The sequence below is a fragment of the Ambystoma mexicanum genome, chromosome 11 (assembly GCF_040938575.1).
Source record: "Ambystoma mexicanum isolate Mex_15411 chromosome 11, UKY_AmexF1_1, whole genome shotgun sequence".
NCBI classification, from domain to species: Eukaryota; Metazoa; Chordata; class Amphibia; order Caudata; family Ambystomatidae; genus Ambystoma; species Ambystoma mexicanum.
In genome coordinates this window covers 1,475,465,962-1,475,487,052 of record NC_090934.1, presented here as the reverse complement: position 1 = coordinate 1,475,487,052, position 21,091 = coordinate 1,475,465,962, and the positions used below count along the sequence as shown (strand labels likewise).

Here is a 21,091-nt window from a genome sequence, read left to right as displayed (position 1 = left end):
TGAAGGCTAGGGTGCTAGGAGACGATGTCAAGGCTAGGGTGCTAGGAGACGATGTCAAGGCTAGGGTGCTAGGAGACGATGCCAGGGGCTAGGGTGCTATGAGACTATGTGAAGGCTAGGGTGCTAGAAGACGATGTGAAGGCTAGGGTGCTAGGAGATGATGTCAAGGCTTGGGTGCTATGAGACGATGCCGAGGCTAGTGTGCTAGGAGACGATGTCAAGGCTACGGTGCTAGGAGACTATGTCAAGGCTAGGGTGCTTGGAGACGATGTCAAGGCTAGGGTGCTAGGAGACGATGCCAGGGGCTAGGGTGCTATGAGACGATGTGAAGGCTAGGGTGCTAGGAGACGATGTCAAGGCTAGGGTGCTAGGAGATGATGTCAAGGCTAGGGTGCTAGGAGACAATGCCAAGGCTAGGGTGCGAGAAGATGATGTGAAGGCTAGAGTGCTAGGAGACGATGTCAAGGCTAGGGTGCTCGGAGATGATGCCAATGCTAGGGTGCTAGGAGACGATATGAAGGCTAGAGTGCTAGGAGATGATGTCAAGGCTAGGGTGCTCAGAGATGATGTGAAGGCTAGGATGCTAGGAGATGATGCCAAGGGTAGGATGCTAGGAGATGATGTCAAGGCTAGGGTGCTAGCAGACGATGTGACGGCTAGGGTGCTAGGAGATGATGTCAAGGCTAGGGTGCTAGGAGATGATGGCAATGCTAGGGTGCTATGGGACGATGTCAAGGCTAGGGTGCTAGGAGATGATTTGAAGGTTAGGGTGCTATGGAGATGATGTCAAGGCTAGGGTGCTAGGAGACGATGCCAAGGCTAGGGTGCTAAGAGATGCTGCCAATGCTAAGGTGCTAGGAGATGATGTGAAGGCTAGAGTGCTATGAGACGATGTCATGGCTATGGTGCTCAGAGATGATGCCAAGGCTAGGATCCTAGGAGATGATGCAAAGGCTAGGGTGCTAGGAGATGATGTCAAGGCTAGGGTGCTGGAAGACGATGTGACGACTAGGGTGCTAGGAGATGATGTCAAGGCTAGGGTGCTAGGCGATGATGCCAAGGCTGGGGTGCTCAGGAAGTTGACAAAAGGAAGACTGTTTTAATGACAATTATCTAAAACAGGGAGCATAATGAACATCAACGCAATCGCTCGATCTTCAAGTTCAAAGTACTTTAAGAAAAAACTGCACTTTTATAAGCAAAATGTGTCATCAGTGGCGTTTAAATCACATGTGTACTAACGGCATCCTACGTAGCAAACTTCAAAAACTTATAAGCATGGGATATTGGTTCTGAGTGAACTTCTAAGTATATGATCCATACTAGTCTAAAAAAGTGTAACTATGTGATTGGTTACTCAACATCAGGTGGGGCAACTAAGCCCTCCCTACAAAATGACCACTATGAAGGTCACTAAATACACAACGTCCCATTGGTGTACACACTATAGGAACCCTGAATACGCAGGTCCTCTACAATTGGTTGGCACTCTATCCTCCTTCAGTACTTCTCCACCTACGTCTAGCAGCCTGCAGGCTGGCCATTCAGGTGCTGGTGAGGTCGCCTTAACCATTGCTTCCCACCAATTAGCATATCAATCCATTATCACCTCAGCGGTCTACTGTCAATTAGGCTTTGAACTTCGTCCTTGAGAGTGTTCTTAGCTCTGAGAAAATTAGGGAGTGAGAAGCACAGTCTGCCTCCATGCGTAGGTGTGACCACCTTGTTCATCCAACTTCATGCTTCCATGTGACAAGAGACCATGGAATCAAGCCTTTTCCTGTATTTAATATTATTTTCTAATAGACCTCTGATGTCCTCCTTGTTATGTTCATGCCTTCTGAACAGGAGTTTTGTTCTTTCACATGATTTTGTATCCAACGTCAGTTCACTCCAGTTTTGATAAGACCTTGGCTTCTTGGCCTGTCCAACCTCGCCTTTTGCTAATATTCTACTTGAAATTCAATTTGCTTTTTACTACGACACACTGAACTGAGGCCTTTTGCTAATGTCCAACCTGCTATAATACGTTTAGTGGAAACATCCATAATTCTCTTATTCCTATCTATGTATACGTTGGCGCTTGCCACAGTCTAGTTACTAAAAGCTTAGAGCTAGCGTCACGATTACTTTGCTACTTGTGTTTCTTCTGCATCTGTACACGTGTAAAATGACTTGATATCTTCATCTGTATCAGTGGCATAAGCTTCTTCACCTTGATCCCAAGATGTCACTTATCCTTCATACTTCTGCTACTGCTCATATACTCTTGAGATAAGCCTGGCTGCTCCGCTACTGCTACCACTTTAACATAGTAGTACAGGCTTGTACCAAAGGTAAAACTTGTATTACCACCTGTAGTCTTAATTGTGTGTAGTGGTCCCTAAGGGCACTGTACAGGATTCTGCCTAACACTGGTGGCAGAGGTGGGATTTGGAAGTAGAGTGATTACATTTAGAGTGCTGCTATTGCCTGGGTTCAACTAACCACGAGGCTAACACCACTAATTCTATTTAACTAAGAAACCATGTCAAATATGGAAAGCTAGACTGAAGAGGGTCTTTTGAACTACACTGCTGAGGTTTTGAGAACCATTTGTAGGGGAGGAGACTTGAATTGGAAGTGAAACTTATTGATGCACAAACTGCCATGAAACATCAAGAGTTAAGGCTCAGAGAAATGGAGCTGAATCATGAACTAGAGATGAAGAAATTGTCTATAGAAAATGCTTCTCTCCCATTGTCTTCTAGGTCTTCCAGCCCTAAGAGACCCTGTATGCCAAAGTAAATGATTGGTATATATGAGACTAAACTTGATGTTTTGGATTAATTAGCAATGTTTGAGTACACTCATGGGATTCAAGGTATCTCGGGGAATCAGCTGATTCCCTGGCTTTTCTCTAGGCTTCCCCCTGTTGCAAGTGATGCTGTAATGGAGTTGGGGGAGGAGGATAAACAGGATTATGAGTGTGTGAAACTAGCATTAATAGCTAGATTTGGGAAGACCCCTGCCCAGTATCTTAAGAGTTTTTAGAACCCTCAAAAAGCATGATGGTACCCCTTGGGCTACCTGGGTGTGTGAATGTTTGAAAAACTTAGATGGTTGGGTTAAGGGTTACAAAGTGAAGGTTTGAGGAATCTTGTAATGTTGGAGTCTATTCTTGATGTCTGTTCCCCTGAGCTTAGACAGCACTTGGCTCATTCAAAGGAGATAGATACTAAGAAGCTAGCTAAGGCTGCTGACTTGTGCGTTGCCAACAGGGCCACTCACAAGGATTCAGGGGCAACTCAGAAAAAGGATGAGGGAAAGCAGCCAAAGAAAGACAACCAAGAGAATTCCAATACATCCCGTCCGGAAGAGGTCCCCAAACATAACCAGGGTAAGCCACAAGGGAAACCAAATAGGGCTAGTGTACCTCCTGGTGCCAAACCAGAGGTAGGTCAGGACAAATACCCATTCCAGAGAGCATTTGGTAAATGCTTTAGTTGTGGGTCAACTGACCATATGAGAGGAGATCCCAGATGCAAGGGTAACCCTGCAGGGGTCAGCACTACCTCCTTAGCCTTCTCCCCAGAGGGAGAAGTACAGATGGCTAGTGCCCTCTTTCACTTGTTTGCCGAAGAACCTTTGGCTCTTCAAGCAACTGTATCCTTAAAGTCCAAGGGTCTGGGTAAGAAACCACATAGTGATGTGTATGACTCCATTCCTGAAAACTCCTAGGGAGTATTATGTGGACAGTCTTCTTGTCAATGGCCAGGACACCCCTGCCATGAGAGACACTGGGGCCAGCAGAACAGTTGTGGATGAAATATTTTTCAGGCCTGAGGATGTTGCTAAGGCACCCAAAGGCCCCGCCAAACTTGCTGTGGGCCCTGTCCAAATGGTTTATATTCTACAAGCTCTCATTCAGTATAACAAAATGACAGTGAGGATCGCTGTCAGTATTCAGAGTGAGGTGCCTGGGAGAGTCCTGTTGGGGAATGATCTAAAAACTCTAGGAGTAGTGTCCAGTACCCCCAGGCCTCCCAGTATGGAGAAACAGAACCAAACCAAATTGGCTAGAGAGGCCACCTTAAGGGACTACTCTGAGCCTGTGGGAACCTCTACAGAGAACCCCACTACAAGCCCTGGTGTTAATAAGTTGACCTCTAACTCAGGCAAATTTCAGGCTAGTATGTTAGGGAAATGGGAGCCCAAACCAAGCTCCATCATTTTTCCCCCAGTCTTAGGGCCTCATTACGACCCTGGCGGTAAGGGGTTAACGCCAGCGTTAGCTGCGCCGACCCCTTACCGCCAACTACGAGGTCCCTTAGCGCCATGGCGCTTTTAACACCTGCTTTTAGCAGGTGTTAAAATCCATGGCGCTAAGGGACCATGGAGTTAATTACGCCACCGTAATTTACGGTGGCGTAATTAACGCCTTCCCCACTCCCATTATGCCCTATGGGGCAAAAATGGGAATGGGGAAGGGTAAATGGGGATTGGGGACTTACCGCCCCGCCGACCTCGGAATGGGGCGGTAAGTCCGCCAACCACCATGGCGTAAACGTAGTTTACGCCATGGTGGTAAAGTCACGGCCCAGGCGGTAACTTACCGCCTGGGTCGTAATGAGGCCCTTAGAGTCTTTGACTCCCCCTGCTTCTGAGGAAGAGGTGGATAGACCAACTGGACCCCTCTCTAGGCCTAAGAGAACTGGTAATTCTCAATGCTGGTGGAAAACCAGAAAAGACAAGTCTAAGGCCAAAAACCTTCAGACTGTTGGACCTTCTACAGAAGACTCCAACTCAAATCCTAATGTTAGGAGAAAAATTCCTAAAGTAGGTAAGGTTAGATCTAAGAGGAAGGGAAAACATGTACCTTGCTTATCCCAGTCCCTCCAGCCAAGATACCTGAGACCCAACCTGCTCCCCCAAGAGAGGTGGTGAGGAAACCTAGAGGCCCCGCTAGATCTAAGGGAATCCTTTATACGGACCCCTTGAAAAAGCCTATCACAGGTTCAGGAGTTGTATCAACTTCTGAGGGACTGGTCAACCAGATCCCCTATAGCGTCAAAAAGAAAGATGTCTCTCAAAGGATGTGTAGGTCATATACCTTACAACGGAAAACCTTTGATTGTAACATTGAAAACAGAGTAGGAAGTCACCGCCAAAATGCTGATGGTCTCTCTAGGATGTTTGTAACCGACTAGAGGTATGAGAACCATCCAGGAGTGGATTAAATCCTCCTGTCCTTTAGTCTGGGGGGGGGAGTGTTAGGGACAATTCTCATTCTATGGCTAATTTCCCTTACCTAGTGAGTCCCTCAGCAGCTTTGCTGGATCTCTGGAGTGATGTCTTTCCACTTGGTAAGAGTTTGAGCTTTTCCCCCACTCTTACACCTATTTTGCTATGTGCCTTGTACCTGTTTTTAAGATTGTGAGCTCTAGAGTACACCACTTCAGTAGCCCCCTTCTTGTGTGTGTCACACAGCACCTTCAGTGCAGTGACACAGGGTTGTTATTAAGACTTCCCACCGACTCCATTTCTGCGGTGACTACTGTCCCCCAGAAAAGGGTAAAGTTACCATTAACTTTACTTAGTCAAATTTAACCACAGATCCAGTACACACCATCTTACATGGAGTGCTGGAAGGGTTAACTATTAAATCTTTTTATCTGTACCTCCTAGAGCATTGTTTCGCTCTTTTAACATTTAGACATGGCTGGTGGCAGTGGTATCTACCCTAAACACGTAGCGCCTAATTACAAGGTCCCTTTGCGGGACCCGACCTTAACGGCTGGTTTTACCAGCCTTTAAAGTAGGGACCCGCAAAGGGACCTTGGTTTTTAATCACGGTACCGCAATTTGCGGTACCGTAATTAGCACCTACCCCATTCCCATTGAGCCCTAGGGGCAAAAATGGGAATGGGGAAGGGCCATGGTGGCATGGGGAATTACCGCCCCACCAACCTCGGAATGGGGTGGTAATTCCCCATTCCGCCATGGCGGACTCCGGCATGGACCATGGTGCTAATAGCACCATGGTTTAGTGCCGGAGTCCTAATGAGGCCCACTGTCTTTTGGCGGGCTTCTACCTAGAAGCTCTCCTCAAGGCGCCTGGGTGTGTAGGTGGGCTGAATGTGAGGGAAGGGTGTAGTCACCCCCTGCACAGGGTATCCTAGGAAACCCAAGTCACACTTTGTCATGATTGGGCAAGGTGGTTGTCCGGGCTGGACAACACCCCTTCTGGGTGATTGACAGCCAGGCTGTGTGAATGGGGGATTTTCGAATAAAAGGCAGGTCTCTTGGGCTGGAAGTCAGAGAGTCGCCACTGGAACTGCAAGGAACCGACGAGAAGTGGAGGAGAGGTCGACTGCTGCAACTACCCCGTACCGGTGAAGCCCTGCTACAGTCCTGAGCTATCTACCCTTCAATGACTAAGAGGAGATCCAGTCCAGAGTCTTCTTCCCTTGAGCCTGGTGGGGATAACCAGCTCATCTTCTTTAGCCAGAGGTCGCCTTCGTGGTCGAAATCGCTGCACACTGCTGTAGTGGTCCGGATAGCCACCTGAAGACCCTCTCCTGTTTTTAAAGAGCGCACCTTTTATTCATTGTCGCTGCTGCCGGCCTCATCCCTGTGTGGTGCGGACCCCCTCATCGTCCTTCTTCGTGCTGAAGCTGCAGGAAAGCGTGGGTCTGCAGGAAACCAACAGGAACAACTGCCGTGGCACCAGCTTCGTTCTTTGAGAAAGGTACTTTGTCCTGTTTGCAGAATTTTGGGTGAAATCCCTATTTCTCTACTTTAAGGGTTGTCCTTACTTTTCCCTCCTTCTTATAACTTTTGCTTCCGAACATTGACAATATCAAAGTACTCTTGGTAACGTTGAATCTCGAACTGTCCAACTGTGTGATCCTCAACAATAGGCATCCGGTGTCACTTGACTTTGGCTCCGGCCCTTTGACTCTTGAATTACTGTCTATGGCGCTCATTACGACCCTGGCGGAAAGTGACTGACCGGACCGCCACAGCGTAAATAGCGTTTCCGCCATTGCACGAAGGAGCAAAGTGCGGCCCATTCCGACCCATCGGGCACGAGCACCACGGCATGGCGGAAGTGCAAAGTCCGCGATGGCGTAAATGACCCCAAAACGGCCCACACCGCCGCCGTACGGCGCCCTAGGTGCAATACCGCCACCCATCACAGCGGACACCGCAGTGTGCACCTACCGGAAAGTACGGTGACCGGAAATATACGGAAACGGAAGTTAAAACATGGGCCCGGAACGGGAAACATCCCGCCATACACCTATAAAACCACAAAAACCACACAACCACCAAAAACACTACCCTGAGACACACCCCAACCCGACATCCACCCTAGCGAAACCAAGAAAAATGGGAAAAGTAGCGAAGAAAGCGTGCGACCGCAAGCGGCAGGTCCACTTCTCCCGTGAGGAACTCACCGTGCTTACAGAGACCCTCCAGGAGAATGCTGCCGTCGTCTTCTGCACGCAAATGACCAGGACGGCACTTGCAAACAAGAAGGCCATATGGGCTCTGGTGGCACAGCGGGTAAGTGCGGTGGGGACCGCACCCCGCACCCCACAGCAATGCCGAAAGCGATGGGACGACCTGCGGATACGCGTCCGCAGCATACTCTCTGCCAACCGCAACATTGCCACAGCCACCGGGGGAGGTCCTGAATCACCCATCAAGTTGGCCCCCTGGGAAGAAATCTGTGCCTCCACCATCGGAATGGAGAGCATAGAGGGAGTCGGAGGGATGGAGAAAGGAGTGCAGACATCCGAAGATTCAGGTAGGTGGGCCAAATAAAACAATGCCAAATCCACAAAGTCCATCCATGTGAAGTACCATGTGTCCACATAGTGCAACAGAAACACATGTCCAGGAGAACGTCCACACACATCGGCCTGATAGCGCACGTTAAAACCCACAATAAATACATAAATAATTAAAAACCCCTAAAACACGCACTACACGTGCAGCAGGCACACCCTAACTGCAGGCAGCCAAACAACTGCACCCTCACCCCACACACAAATGAAAGCACCTCCAAGGCCCCGACCCAAATCACCCTCAGGTACCACCCCAATGCATGTGATACAATGCCATTCCAATACCCACAGACCCATTAATAACCCTCGCCCTCCTTTACTCCACCACAGGGTCCGATCCAAACGACGAGCATCAGGACACCCCTACCAGCACACCTGCAAAGAGGGCCAAGACCAACGGCCAAAGTCCCTCCACCTCAGCTGCACGCATCAAGACACGGCAGCAGCACAAATCAGGTGGCAGCACAGAGGAGGGAACATCAACAGGCACCCCAGCAGCCAGCATGCCCACAACACCACCACCACAGGTCCCCCCAACGGATGCCACAGAAGGCACTGCCTCTGGTGGCAGCAGCACCATAGGTGACACCCCATTGATGGCAGCATGCTCCGACACAGAAGACGGGGATGTCGAAGTCAGATCCATCCATGGCCTGTCCCAATCCCCCTGTCTGTCCCATCCCGTACAACATGAGGATACCACGCAGGGGCACCCACAAGACGACGACTGGCCATCCCCCACAAGCCCTGTGGCAAGGCAACATGAGGACAACAGCCCCTCTGTGACACCCCCGCAAATGGCCATGGCCCAGCAGAGGCAACAGTCCCTCGACCAGTTAATCGTGCAACAGCAGCAACTGGCCACGCTCCTCAAGGACCATGCCGATGAATGTGGGGGCACTAAGGCAGACATAGAAACATCAACTGAGACACTTAGGGCAGAAATGGAGAGAGGTACAGAGACACTAAGGGCACAAATGGAGAGTAGCACCGAGAGCCTGAGGGGGGAACTGCATGCGACGTCCAAGGACGTATGTGCCGAACTTGCCGCAGTGCGCCATGTGCTCACTGAGCTCTCGCAAACCCTTAGGGACATGCATGGACGTGAGCAGGCAGAGACATCATCCGTTGCAAGTTCCGTCCAGGGCAGCCCCCAACGTAGATCTGGGAGGAACCTGCGCTCCACAGGCAGGGGTGCCCCTGATACCCGCAGAGGGGGCTTGCAATAGCGACAGCCCACTGACAATGAGCATCTTTGGACACTGGTGTTCGGGGGGGAGGTAGGAGGGTGGAGGGGGTGTGTTGGGCTCACTTGGGTGGCGGGTCGATAGGGTGTACTACATGATATCACATATGCGATAAACAGTGCACGATCAACCAATGAGATGTGTGGACATTGATCTTTGTGTACTAGGCCATCATAGGCGTACAGTCCATATTGTGCATGTCCCAGACACACACAGTGCCACGAGTCCCGTGTCCATGTATCAGCCACCAGGCGTGAGTGCTAGAAGCATACATCAATGAGATGCTGACGAATGTCACGGCCCTCCGGTGCCTCGCAGACTCCTTGAGGTGCTGCCACATCCCCACCCTCATCATGACCATCATCAGGTGCTTGCAATTCTGCGTCAGGGGGCATGGGCACATTTCTACGTATGCACATGTTGTGGAGCATGACACATGCCATCACCATCTTTGCAACCTTCTCATGGCGGTACAGGAGTGCCCCGCCAGACCTGCTGAGGCAGCGGAAACGAGCCTTCAGTAGGCCGAATGCCTGTTCAATGACTACACGGGTACGTGAGTGGGCATGGTTGTAGTCCTCCTCATGCTGGTCCCGTGGGTTCCGGACTGGTGTGAGGAGCCATCTCTTCAGTGGATATCCAGCATCACCTGTATGTGGACGATAAACGTATGATGTGGAATGCCATTGCTACGTACGCACACCCCCCCCCCTTCCTGCCAGGTCATTGCCGATTCACATACCCCACATTATCATGCATGTATTGAGACTCACCGAGTAGCCAGGATCTGTTCCCTGCGTGTCGCTCCATGTAGCGTGGTATTGTAGAGTTCCTCAAGACCATAGAATCATGGGTTGATCCAGGGAATCGGGCACAACAATGTGTAATGATCCTGTTGGAGTCACACACCATTTGTACATTCAGAGAATGAAATTGTTTTCGGTTGCGGTACTGGGCCTCCATGGCATGTGGGACGACCAATTCCACATGGGTGCAGTCGATGGCACCAATGCAACCTGGTATGCCGCCAAGTGCATGGAATCCCACTTTTGTGTTGGTAATTTCCTGCTCCGAGCGTGGTAGGGAGATGTAGTCGTCTGTGTGCTGCAGGAGGGCATCGAGCACTTGCAATAGTGTCCGTGAGAACAGTGGCTGAGAAATGCCATGCAACTGTCCGACTGTGTGCTGGTAGGTGCCTGTGGCCAGGAAGTGTAGTACAGACACCACCTTCAGTAGGGGTGGGATGGCGGTTGGGCTATCTATCATGCTGACAAGGTCAGCCTGTGTCATGTCCATAATGGCGGCTATGGTGTCCCGGTCCAGACGGTAGAGGGTGTGGATCTGCTCATCAGTGAGGTTGAACGGATGTGCTCGGAGGCGTGGGATTGCGGGCTGCCTGCGTGGTGGTAGTGGCTGTGCTGGCGGCCCTTGCTGGCCCTGCCTTGCCCTCCTCCTCCTCCTGCGTCTCCTCCGTGCGGCCGGTTGTAGTTGGTGTTCGTCTTCTTCTTGGAGTTGGAGTACTTGCAGTGCTATCATGTCCCCCAGGGCCAACATCGCGAGTCCTGCCGGTAGCATTTCGGTGTGGTTGTGGGAGTAGACTGGCTGTGCAATTTATGTGTTATCAGGCTGTATGGCCTCCACCTGTGGTGATTCATTCCACCTGTGCAAACTGCTCTCCCCTTTGGCCGAGCACGTCCCGCGCACAACGCTGCAATTCGGGGAATGGCATCTTGCTATTGCAATCATGTATTTGTACCCGATGGCCGTGTAACATTGGTTGATATGTTCATTCTGCTGTGGTCCCATTGTTTCACATACTATCTGTGCAGTCGCGAACAGACTTGTGAAGGGTCAGTGGAACGTAGTACTCGAGTAACGGTGGGCCCTCATGCATCACTGTACCGAGTTGCAACGACGGGCGGGGCGTCCCATTTGTGGGTGAAGGCAGTTGCCATTTTCACACACAGCCGCACTCGATGGATTAATTAGTGATTTCAAACGGCCACAGATGCCTCTTCGACGTGATGTTGCAAATGAGGAATTTGAAGGGGGGCGCTTTCGGTTTTCAGCTGGCGGCGAGGAAATGCCCACAGGTCTGACTGCAAATATAACGTACTATTGTTCAATGTCCTTGGGACAGGGGCCATGGCGAGGATGCAATGATTGATATGAATAGTATGGGATGCGCAATAGCGACGTGGGCGATGAGGCCGGACGTTCCCAAATATATGTTACTTCACTACCACTGGAATTACGGGCTGGGGCACTGTGGATTTTGCAGGCTGCATAACGCACAGACTCAATGGATATTTCTAATGTTATGTGAGTAAATATTCAGGCGTTTTGATCCCGGGATGAGGGAATGATGAATGGATGCATGGGCAGGTGATTTGATACAGAGTTTGCCATGTACAGGGCTTCTTGGGATCTATCCGCCTCCCCTACGCTATGTGATGCAGGGCTGCCATAGTGGGACCATCGTCTATCTGGCCTTGTTGAGCCCTCCCTGTCTCGACGCGCCCTCAGACACTTGTGTCCATGCACGTTAACATTCCCATCTGATGGATTCTGTTTTGACAGACGCATGCACAGGTACACTCGTTTGTGATGGTGTTTACACCTCGATATTGATAGTTATGAGTCGCAAGTGGTTTTTGGGTGGTGATGGACCTTTGGAGTGGGCTAGCATGCATATGGCTGTGGATTTAGTGTGATCATTGAAGTGAGTTGTTGGAATGTAGTTCTGATGGCCATTCTGTTCTTTTTCTTTTCTTTTGGTTGACAGGTATCTCCTCCCCTTTTGCCACTGCCATCTGTATGCCACTCCTGCAGATGGGTTTTACTCCCGACACCTGCTGCTTCGTGTTAATCAGTGGAGCAGCATTACGATCTTATGGGACGATCGCCAATGGGCCACATGCCCTTACGCAGTACTGGTGGCTCGGAGCAACATTTCGGCCTTTCAGCTGGACTAGTGCCTCCCCATTGGGCCGGCCCTGCGGTTCTGTGCGCTTCCATGTTGCCTTTTCGTACGTGAATGTGGCTCTGTGTACCATGATGGAACAGGGCGTCACACAAGTAGTGGCTGGTCATTTCTTGCGGATGCAGCCCACTATGGTGAAATGTGTTTTGGAGTTCATGGCCTGATGGCTGTATGGGCTTGGTGATTTTGTTGTGCATTAAATTTCTATTCTGATTTGGCCCGTGTAGCGTTCTTCTTTGCAAATGATGTGGCATATTCCTATTTGGGGAGCGATGTATTGGGAGGAGATCTGCATTGGGTTCCAGCTTCGGAGTTTAGTTGCGTGGTACTGTACTGGGCGCGTTTGCCTACGAAGCCCAGTGAGGTCAGGGATGGGGGCTGCCAATATGACTGTTTGAATGTTGTCATGCTCAGGGGCGGGGGATTGGGTTTTGTGTGACAGATGCCGGTCAGCCAGGTGGACTGGTGGAATGATGTGATTTTCGGAATATTGCTGGTCACAGGTGCCTGTGTTTGCGTGCGTTTCTTGGTGGGGGACTGTGGTCATGTCCATTGGGATGGCTTCTGTATTCGTGCCATCTGTGCCCTGCAGCTCCCATTGGCCCCTGTTGTGTTTTTTTGTTCGTTGGCATGCATGGGTGACTTGTACATTTCACTGGTTGCATTGTGGCTTCATTGCACCTACGGGGAGTTGTACTTTGTGGGCAGGGAGCGGTGTACAGGCACTCAGTGGGGCCGTTTACGGTTGATTCGCGATGCCGTACTTCTCACCATGGCGGAATGGTACATTCCGCCATGCTTGATGGCGTTAGGTACATGTCCGCTAGGGTCGGAATTGGCGTACCCTTGCGCCATGGTGGTGTTTACGGTTTGGCATGGCGCGCGCGCGCGTGCTTGGTGCAGTTGGCGTTGGCGTTCACTACGGTGTCGCTAGTGGCTTCGTACTTTGCGGTGACGGGTCATAGTCGCACCGAGCGCTATTCGATGGCGGTATTGCATTTCCGCCATCGTTTTCCGAATTCCGCCAGGGTCGTAATGAGGGCCTATGTGTGTTCTGAGATTCTGGCTGCCTAACCAACATATTGCCTGTGATTTTTGCCCCCAACTCTCTCTGGGTATCTCGGGTGCTAAGTGTGTTTTTGCCCCGGTCGCATTTCTTGCCGCGGTTACGCGTTTATCTAGTAGACCGAACTGTCAAAAAGTGATCACAATTGTATTCACGGTAACGTGTTCTGTTTCGTAACACTGGTCCATTCAAACACAGGGTACTTACCTCGAATAGTACTGTACAAAGTGAATTGGTTAGTTGTAGTATATTTAACGTATGGTTTTTATTGAAGTTTCATAGAAGTGTTGTGTTTATAACGAATGGTTTAAAAATAAATGTACTTATATTTTTTACCTGAAACCTTGAGTCAGTGTTTGCTTGAGTCACAGTAATTGTGGTCCCTTTGTGTAATCTCTGCTACTGCTCATATACTCTTGAGATAAGCCTGGCTGCTCTGCCACTGCTACCACTCTGACATAGTAGTACAGGCTTGTACCAAAGGTAAATCTTGTATTACCACCTGTAGTCTTAATTGTGTCTAGTGGTCCCTAAGGGCACTGCACAGGATTCTGCCTAACACTCCCAGATTCTCTGAGGTACTGGCACTTTTACTGGTACTGGACTGAGTCAATACTTTGTCGATTCAGCTGTTCTGTATACGTCACATACTCTGGTTTCCAGCATGCAGGTAAAAGAGGTGGGTTGATTGCGGTGGGGGTACTTTGCTCCTCCTCTACACTCTGAAAGAAGCAGATTACCCACTCACATTCGCCTGCATCCACTCCACCCTCTCGTGGGAGAGAATCCCTGCGACCTAGCGCCATGTTTGCTTATTGACACCAGTGGCGGCTGCTTGATATCTTGAATGGGGAACGGGGGTTGGAGGGTGTATATATTTCCAGTGGATTTTATTAATAGTGGTGTAAATACTTCCCAGTCTTGAGTATAAGCGGCTCAGCCCAAACCCACACAGGTGGACCTGGGGGGGGGGGCTTCTGATAAATTAAATAACTATTTAAAATGGTGCATGTTTAGTAGACTTGAAGCGAGAAATTGGGTAAAAAGCCAAACAATCTACAATCAGTTGTGGGGTAACAAAGGAAAATAATCCATCAGATGCCAGGTACCTACAGTACACAGGCATTTCCCCACACATCATCAAGATACCAGTACCCCCAATATATGCCAGCATTGCCACTGTATGGGGAACAGATGCATGATGGCTTTCTACTGCATGTATAAAAGGCCCATGACTGTTTTTCCCAATAATTCTAAGGGCAGTAATGCCTGCCTGGTTGTACCAGCTACTACAAGACAAGAACACATGTGTCTTGGCTTTGCCCAATAATGCCAGTACTGCCACTGTAAGAACACACTCATGACTGTTTTCCCCAATAATGCCAAGGCCAGCACTGTCTGCCTGGTAGTACCAGCCAATGTCCGAACACACGTCTTAGCTTTGACCAATACTGCGGGCATGATGGCTTTGCCCAAAAGCACCGCCCCTCATCCTTCCTCCCCTCAGCCCTCACCCCCCCGTATCCAGCCTTCAGTCTTTTCTCTCCCTGACACCCACAGACCTACACAAACCCTCCTATCCTTCTACGTCCCTCCAGTTTCACTGGATCAACCACTTGATAGGTCAGTGCCTACACACATCCACACCTCACACAGCAGGCACATGCGCGCGCACACACGTGCACGCGCAGAGACACATACACCGACCTCCTTACTCACATGCACCCATTTCAAATAAACTCTCTCTCGACACATGCATTCATGCAAACACACGCATGCACAACAGTTTCGTTTTTCTTGTCTTGCACTGAACTTCGTCGCTTCCATCTGCACACCATGCTGAGAGAGACTGCCACTGACCCACCCTGGGACTGTTACATCCCACTTCCATGCACTCCGAGTGCATGAGCAAGTGCAGGTTTTTTATGTGTAGTACGCCTTTAGAAGACCAGATGCCTCTAGGTTCTTTATGTGCCAAGTTACCCACAGGCCCTGATTCATAAAATTATTTGCGTGTAAAATGGGGGTTTGCGAGCCATACTGCGCGCAAATCCATGATTGACGAATGGGGATTTGCGGGCCGAATGGCACGCAAATCCCTGTTTTACACGTAAATAATTGCATAAAACAGGGCCTAGATTGCCAGTAGGGTGGCATTCTTCCGAGCAGTAGAAGTCGACTCTTTCACAGCACCGCAGGGCAGCATAGTACTGCCAGTACGATGAGAGGGGGTGGGGGGGTTAGCAGAGTAAGAAGAGAGGTCTCCAACCGCAGCAGAAAGATCAGAAACAGGCGGACAGTCACGTGGCAAACTCAGGAGAAGTGAGAAGAAGACGTCAGAAGAAAAGGATGGAGCCGTAAAGGCAGCAAGACCGAAGACGGACTTAGCAAAGGCAGCAGGTTGAAAAGAGCAGGAATCGTGACAGCGACACCGGCAGGAGTCAGGCGAGGAAGCCACCAATAGGGGAATAACGGGGAGGACATTAAAACTCACTCGAAAACAAAGGGGATCCGTGGCAGGGTCGGACTGGGACAAGAAAAAGTGGGGCACCCCTCGCCTCCCAACCCTTGACCTCTGATGACATCACCGGATGTGATGTCATTTGACCCCATCCCGAAAGTGACATCCCCGATGAAACACGGCCTTTCACCCCTTGACAAAACAGGAAGTGGCATCAAATAGCATTGTTCCCAAGTACACTACGAAAAATATGGTTATGATTTCAATAATGTGATATACATTTCATACAAGAATGGATCAACATATGTATCATTAATATCTGTGTGTATAGATCCATATTGTCAAATTACTGTGAATGCAAGCAGACGTCCAAGGCCAAATGATAATATTTTATTGTGTAGCACTTACGCTGTAGCTCTTTTTTATAGAACAAATACGTACACAATATCAGCCACTGTGTTGGTACTTATTTATCAACCTCAGAATGATGAAAGGCTGAGATGGCCTTGCTGAGATTTGAACCTGCAGATCACACACACACATCACAGCAGCAAGCGCTCAACCCACTGAGCTATCATATCGGCTATAGTAAAATGAGCAATTATTCTGTACTGAATACCATTAAGCTGGTAACTGAGATTTAACAGCAGACCAGTTAAGTTCATCTGCAGGTCTGGTGCAAAGTTGGCTGCATGCTGCAGCAGCATGTGAATGATGCATGCTGCAGCAGCATGTGAATGATGCATGCATCATATGTTATGATGCACACATCATGCATGCAAATCAATCATCAAAGCAAGGTAACATGTGTTAGCTTGCTTGGATGAATTATGCCGTTGTATGTGCTTTTTGTTTGGTTCAAACCAGCCCAGGCGTGGGCAGAAACCGGCCCCCAGGGACTACACATGCTGAGTGGCTAGGAAGGGGAAGAGAACCAATAGTGACTGGGCATGAAAGTGATAAAAGGGCAACCAAGTTTAGCTCGAGAGGTATCCAGGTGGGTATCTAAGAAGAAGGCATTGGGAGACAGCGGGGTGAGAAGAAAGGAAAGAGGTAGGTCAGGACCTTCACAGAGCCGGCACACAGGACCAGAGGAGGGGAGGCAGAGGATCTAAGAAGAAGGCATTAGGAGACAGCAGGGGTGAGAAGAGAGGAAAGAGGAAGACCAGGACCTTCACAGAGCCAGAGCACAGGATCAGGAGAGAGGAAGCCGGTATCTACGAAGAAGGCCGGCCTCTCTTGGCCCTCTGACTTCTCCCACCTTTGAGGCCAAAAACCTTGGGGTCATCTTCAACTCCACTCTCTCCTTCTTTCCTCACACCTCTGATGTCTCTAAGAAGTCACACTTCCAGCTGCACCTCCTCAGAGGCGTTCTTCCTTTTCTCTCCTTCCCCTAGAAGCTCTGGTTCTCTCCAGGCTGGACTACTGCAACAGCCTCTTTCTAAATCTGCCTGCTTCTACTCTCTGCCCTCTGCAACTCATCCAGAACAGGACTGCAAGACTTGTCCTTGGCCTCAAGCCCAGGGATCATCTCTCCAGGACTGAAATATCTGCACTGACTCCCAGTGGCTGTGAGGGTTAAGTTCAAAACCCTCTGCATTGTCCACAAGGCCTTCTGGGGACTCAATACGTTCAACTCTCTCTTCCTAAATATCTTCCTTCCCAAGCTCTTCACTCATCCACCTCGAACTCCCTCAGGGTCAGTCACTTCTCTAAGCAACGAGTTGGTGGTAGATCTTTCTTCGGCTGGGGTCTCCCTCTGGAACAGCCTCCCTGCCTCCCCGAAACATGAGGAGAACCATCTCCGGTTCCAGAAGCACCTCAAGAGCTTCCTCTTTGCTTCTGCCTTCTCTCTTCCTCTCCCCTGCTGAACTCCTGACTAAAGCTGCACTGGTGCTGCACACCTGCACTGCCCCCCGGGCAACCCCTGCACTTGGGGGCTGTACCTGTATCCCTACAGTCCCCATCAGCTCTTGACACTTGATGTCTGCACTTACTCCTGCACTTGCCACTAGCTGGCTGCACTTTTACCTACTGTTTTTATTTATTCTATTTATTCCTGCCTGTTGATCCTATGTATTGCACCGCCCCCTCCCCCTTCACCCCCTCTGCTGCATTTGCACAATCTCAATGTCACTTGGCCTAGTAAGATCGTTGTCTCTGTCCTCCCTCTGTCCCCCTTTCTTGCCGCGTCGCGCCTTGAAACACTTGTGTATAGGCGCATTATAAATGCCATATCATATCATATGGCATTAGGAGACAGCAGGGTGAGAAGAAAGGAAAGAGGTGGGTCAGGACCTCCAGACAGCGAGAGCGCAGGACCAGAGGAGGGGAGACCGGGTATTCAAGAAGGAGGCATTAGGAGACCGCGGGTGAGAAGAGATGGCTCCATTGTTACCTGAAGACCAGTGGGTGAGACAGAAGGAAGTAACGGGGAAACCAAACGGGAAGAGGGCGCCATATTGAAGGAAAGGTTCAAGTTCTGGGGAGGCAGAGGAATGGGAGATGTCAAGTTTGAAAAGATAAACGGTGGCAGTAGATCATTGAGAGATGAAGGCAAGGTCCAGGTGGCTTAGAATATCTGGATGGCAGAGCGGAAGTGGTGTGTGGTGGAAGGAGACACTGGGTTCTTGGCACTGACACAGCTGCAAGGAGGATTGGCGCGTGGGAGAGGGAAGGATGGAGCAGAGTCACAATCATCGAAATGTAAACAAGCACGGCATGTCCACTAACACGTATGAACATAAGAGCAGACATGCGTCACTGGAGCTGGAATATGTCTCCCCGAGGCGCGAGCGTGAATGAAGGCGCGTGGTGTGCACGCGCTTCTCGATGTGTGCGCCTTCTCAGTGATGATGGACCGAGGGGCAGTGGGGGGAGGGGGTGATGCTGTTAACACAGCTCTTGATGAATTATGGTCCAATAACCTCAGCAATTTACACAAAGTTCTCAAAGTAGGGACAGGACACACCTCATTCCTGCGCAGCATGTAATTCTGCCCAGCTGGGACGCCTCCGGAACCTCTGCACACTTAGTGCACGACGCCAAATGCCTGGGGAGGGGTTTTCAACAGATCACTGAGCCCCGCTGAAGTCAATGGGAAACATTCACAGCAGAACATCTCTTCTCAAGCACAGCTGACAGGCAACATTTAGGGGCATATGGGAATTATAGCATGTTGAGAAATCCGTCACGCCGTATCCCAGCATTCCCCGGGTCTGGCCCTGCACCCAATGCACAGAATTCAAGGTACATACCTGGCCTATGGGATTCTGGGAGCCGGTTGGTCTCCATGTTGTCTCTTTCCAGACGTGGCTGGGGTCTCTGGTTTACCGGGACCACTGGTCTCCACACTACAGAATGAAACGAGAATTAGAGGAGCACCTTGGACCCCAGAAAAGTCAGAATTGCCTTTCATCACATGACAGACCTGCACAGGAACCTGCAGTACAGGAACCTGCAGCGCAGGAACCTTCGGCACAGGAACCTGCAGCAAAGGTACCTGTAGCACAGGAACCTGCAGCACAGGAACCTGCGGCACAGGAACCTGCAGCAAAGGTACCTGCAGCACAGGAACCTGCGGCACAGGAACCTGCGGCACAGGAACCTGCGGCACAGGAACCTGCAGCACTGGAACCTGCAGCACAGGAACCTGCAACACTAGAACCTGCAGCACTGGAACCTGCGGCACAGGAACCTGCTGCACAGGAACCTGCAGCACAGGAACCTGCAGCGCAGGAACCTGCAGCACAGGAACCTGCGGCACAGGAACCTGCATCAAAGGAACCTGCAGCACAGGAACCTGCGGCACAGGAGCCTGCGGCACAGGAACCTGCAGCACTGGAACCTGCAACACTGGAACCTGCGGCACAGGAACCTGCGGCACAGGAACCAGCGGCACAGGAACCTGCAGCAAAGGAACCTGCAGCACTGGAACCTGCAGCACAGGAACCTGCAGCACAGGAACCTGCAGCGCAGGAACCTGCGGCACAGGAACCTGCAGCAAAGGAACCTGCAGCACAGGAACCTGCGGCACAGGAACCTGCGGCACAGGAACCTGCAACACTGGAACCTGCAGCACAGGAACCTGCAACACTGGAACCTGCGGCACAGGAACCTGCAGCACAGGAACAAGCAGCACAGGAACCTGCAGCAAAGGAACCTGCAGCAGAGGAACCTGCGGCACAGGAACTTGCGGCACAGGAACCTGCAGCACAGGAACCTGCAACACTGGAACCTGCAACACTGGAACCTGCAGCACAGGAACCTGCGGCACAGGAACCAGCGGCACAGGAACCTGCGGCACAGGAACCTGCGGCACAGGAACCAGCAGCACAGGAACCTGCGGCACAGGAACCTGCGGCACAGGAACCTGCAACACTGGAACCTGCAGCACAGGACCCTGCAGCACAGGAACCTGCGGCACAGGAACCTGCAGCAAAGGAACCTGCAGCACAGGAACCTGCAGCACAGGAACCTGCGGCACAGGAATCAGCAGCAAAGGAACTTGCAGCACAGGAACCTGCAGTGCAGGAACCTGCGGCACAGGACCCTGCAGCAAAGGAACCTGCAGCACAGGAACCTGCAGCACAGGACCCTGCAGCACAGGAACACTAGTCAGAATTTACATGCACAATATTACTCAGACTTGTCACTTTTTTGTGGATTTTGATGAGGACAACAGCATTCTAGGCAAGTCAACCAAATTGATAGCTATTTGATGGACAACAGCAGCAGACAAATGGGGCCTGCGGAAGAGGCACTTCCTGGATGTGAACATGTAAACAAGTAACATAAAGAGGGAAATAATTATATCTACTACACGGTAGAGCACAAGAACATGTGGCAGGAGGGTAAATGAAGGCAGCCACAAGCATCTGGGGAACAAGATGATGCTGTGGAACATGGCCTCGATCCCTGGTCTTGCGCTTAGAAGCTGCAAGGCCCCAGTAATAAGTGCAGTATGACTGACTAATCCTAAAATCTAAATATATCCGACTGCCCCGGAGCTGGGCAGAGCGAGCCATGGGACAGCCCTCGTTTCCCTGTAGAGCAGCCGGCCTCTGCACACATTAAGTACCCTATAGAATTCTTAAAGTGTACTCAGGTGTTCTGAGTGGGGCATCCATTCATTAGGGTCTGCGATGGTCATTTGAGTTACTGTAAAAGGGCCGGAGGCAGCATGCCTGGGTGAGTGCTAACGTCCACCCATTGCCCTTTAGCCGGAAGAAGCCTCAGCTTTGGACAAGTCCCTTTAGAAGATATTGAATGCTATGCTCACCAAATGGGCTGGTTACGGGAGATGTCCGTGCGGTGGTCGGTGGTAAGGGGACGGTAACGGCTTGCTGGTTCTGGAGGAGCGGGCTGCGGTCTGCGTAGTAGTAGTTGTACTGGTCATTGGCGAGCCAGTATTCATAGTCGATCCCTGGGTTGCGCTCGGTAAAGAGAATCTGCGACAGGAGACCAGGCCAGGGGAAGAAGGTGGAGAGAAGGAGGTGG

General features: G+C 50.7%; 1 protein-coding gene across 1 annotated transcript in view; it reads right to left on the bottom strand.

The window, feature by feature from the left end:
- Positions 1–21,091, bottom strand: part of LOC138504593 (ADAMTS-like protein 5) — a 567,458-nt gene that overhangs the window by 74,215 nt on the left and 472,152 nt on the right. The window contains exons 10-11 of the mRNA XM_069625180.1: positions 20,874–21,042; positions 18,850–18,945 (exon numbers count right to left, since the gene is read on the bottom strand). Coding sequence (XP_069481281.1) covers positions 18,850–18,945; positions 20,874–21,042 — 265 coding nt within the window. The remainder of the gene's footprint in view (positions 1–18,849; positions 18,946–20,873; positions 21,043–21,091) is intronic.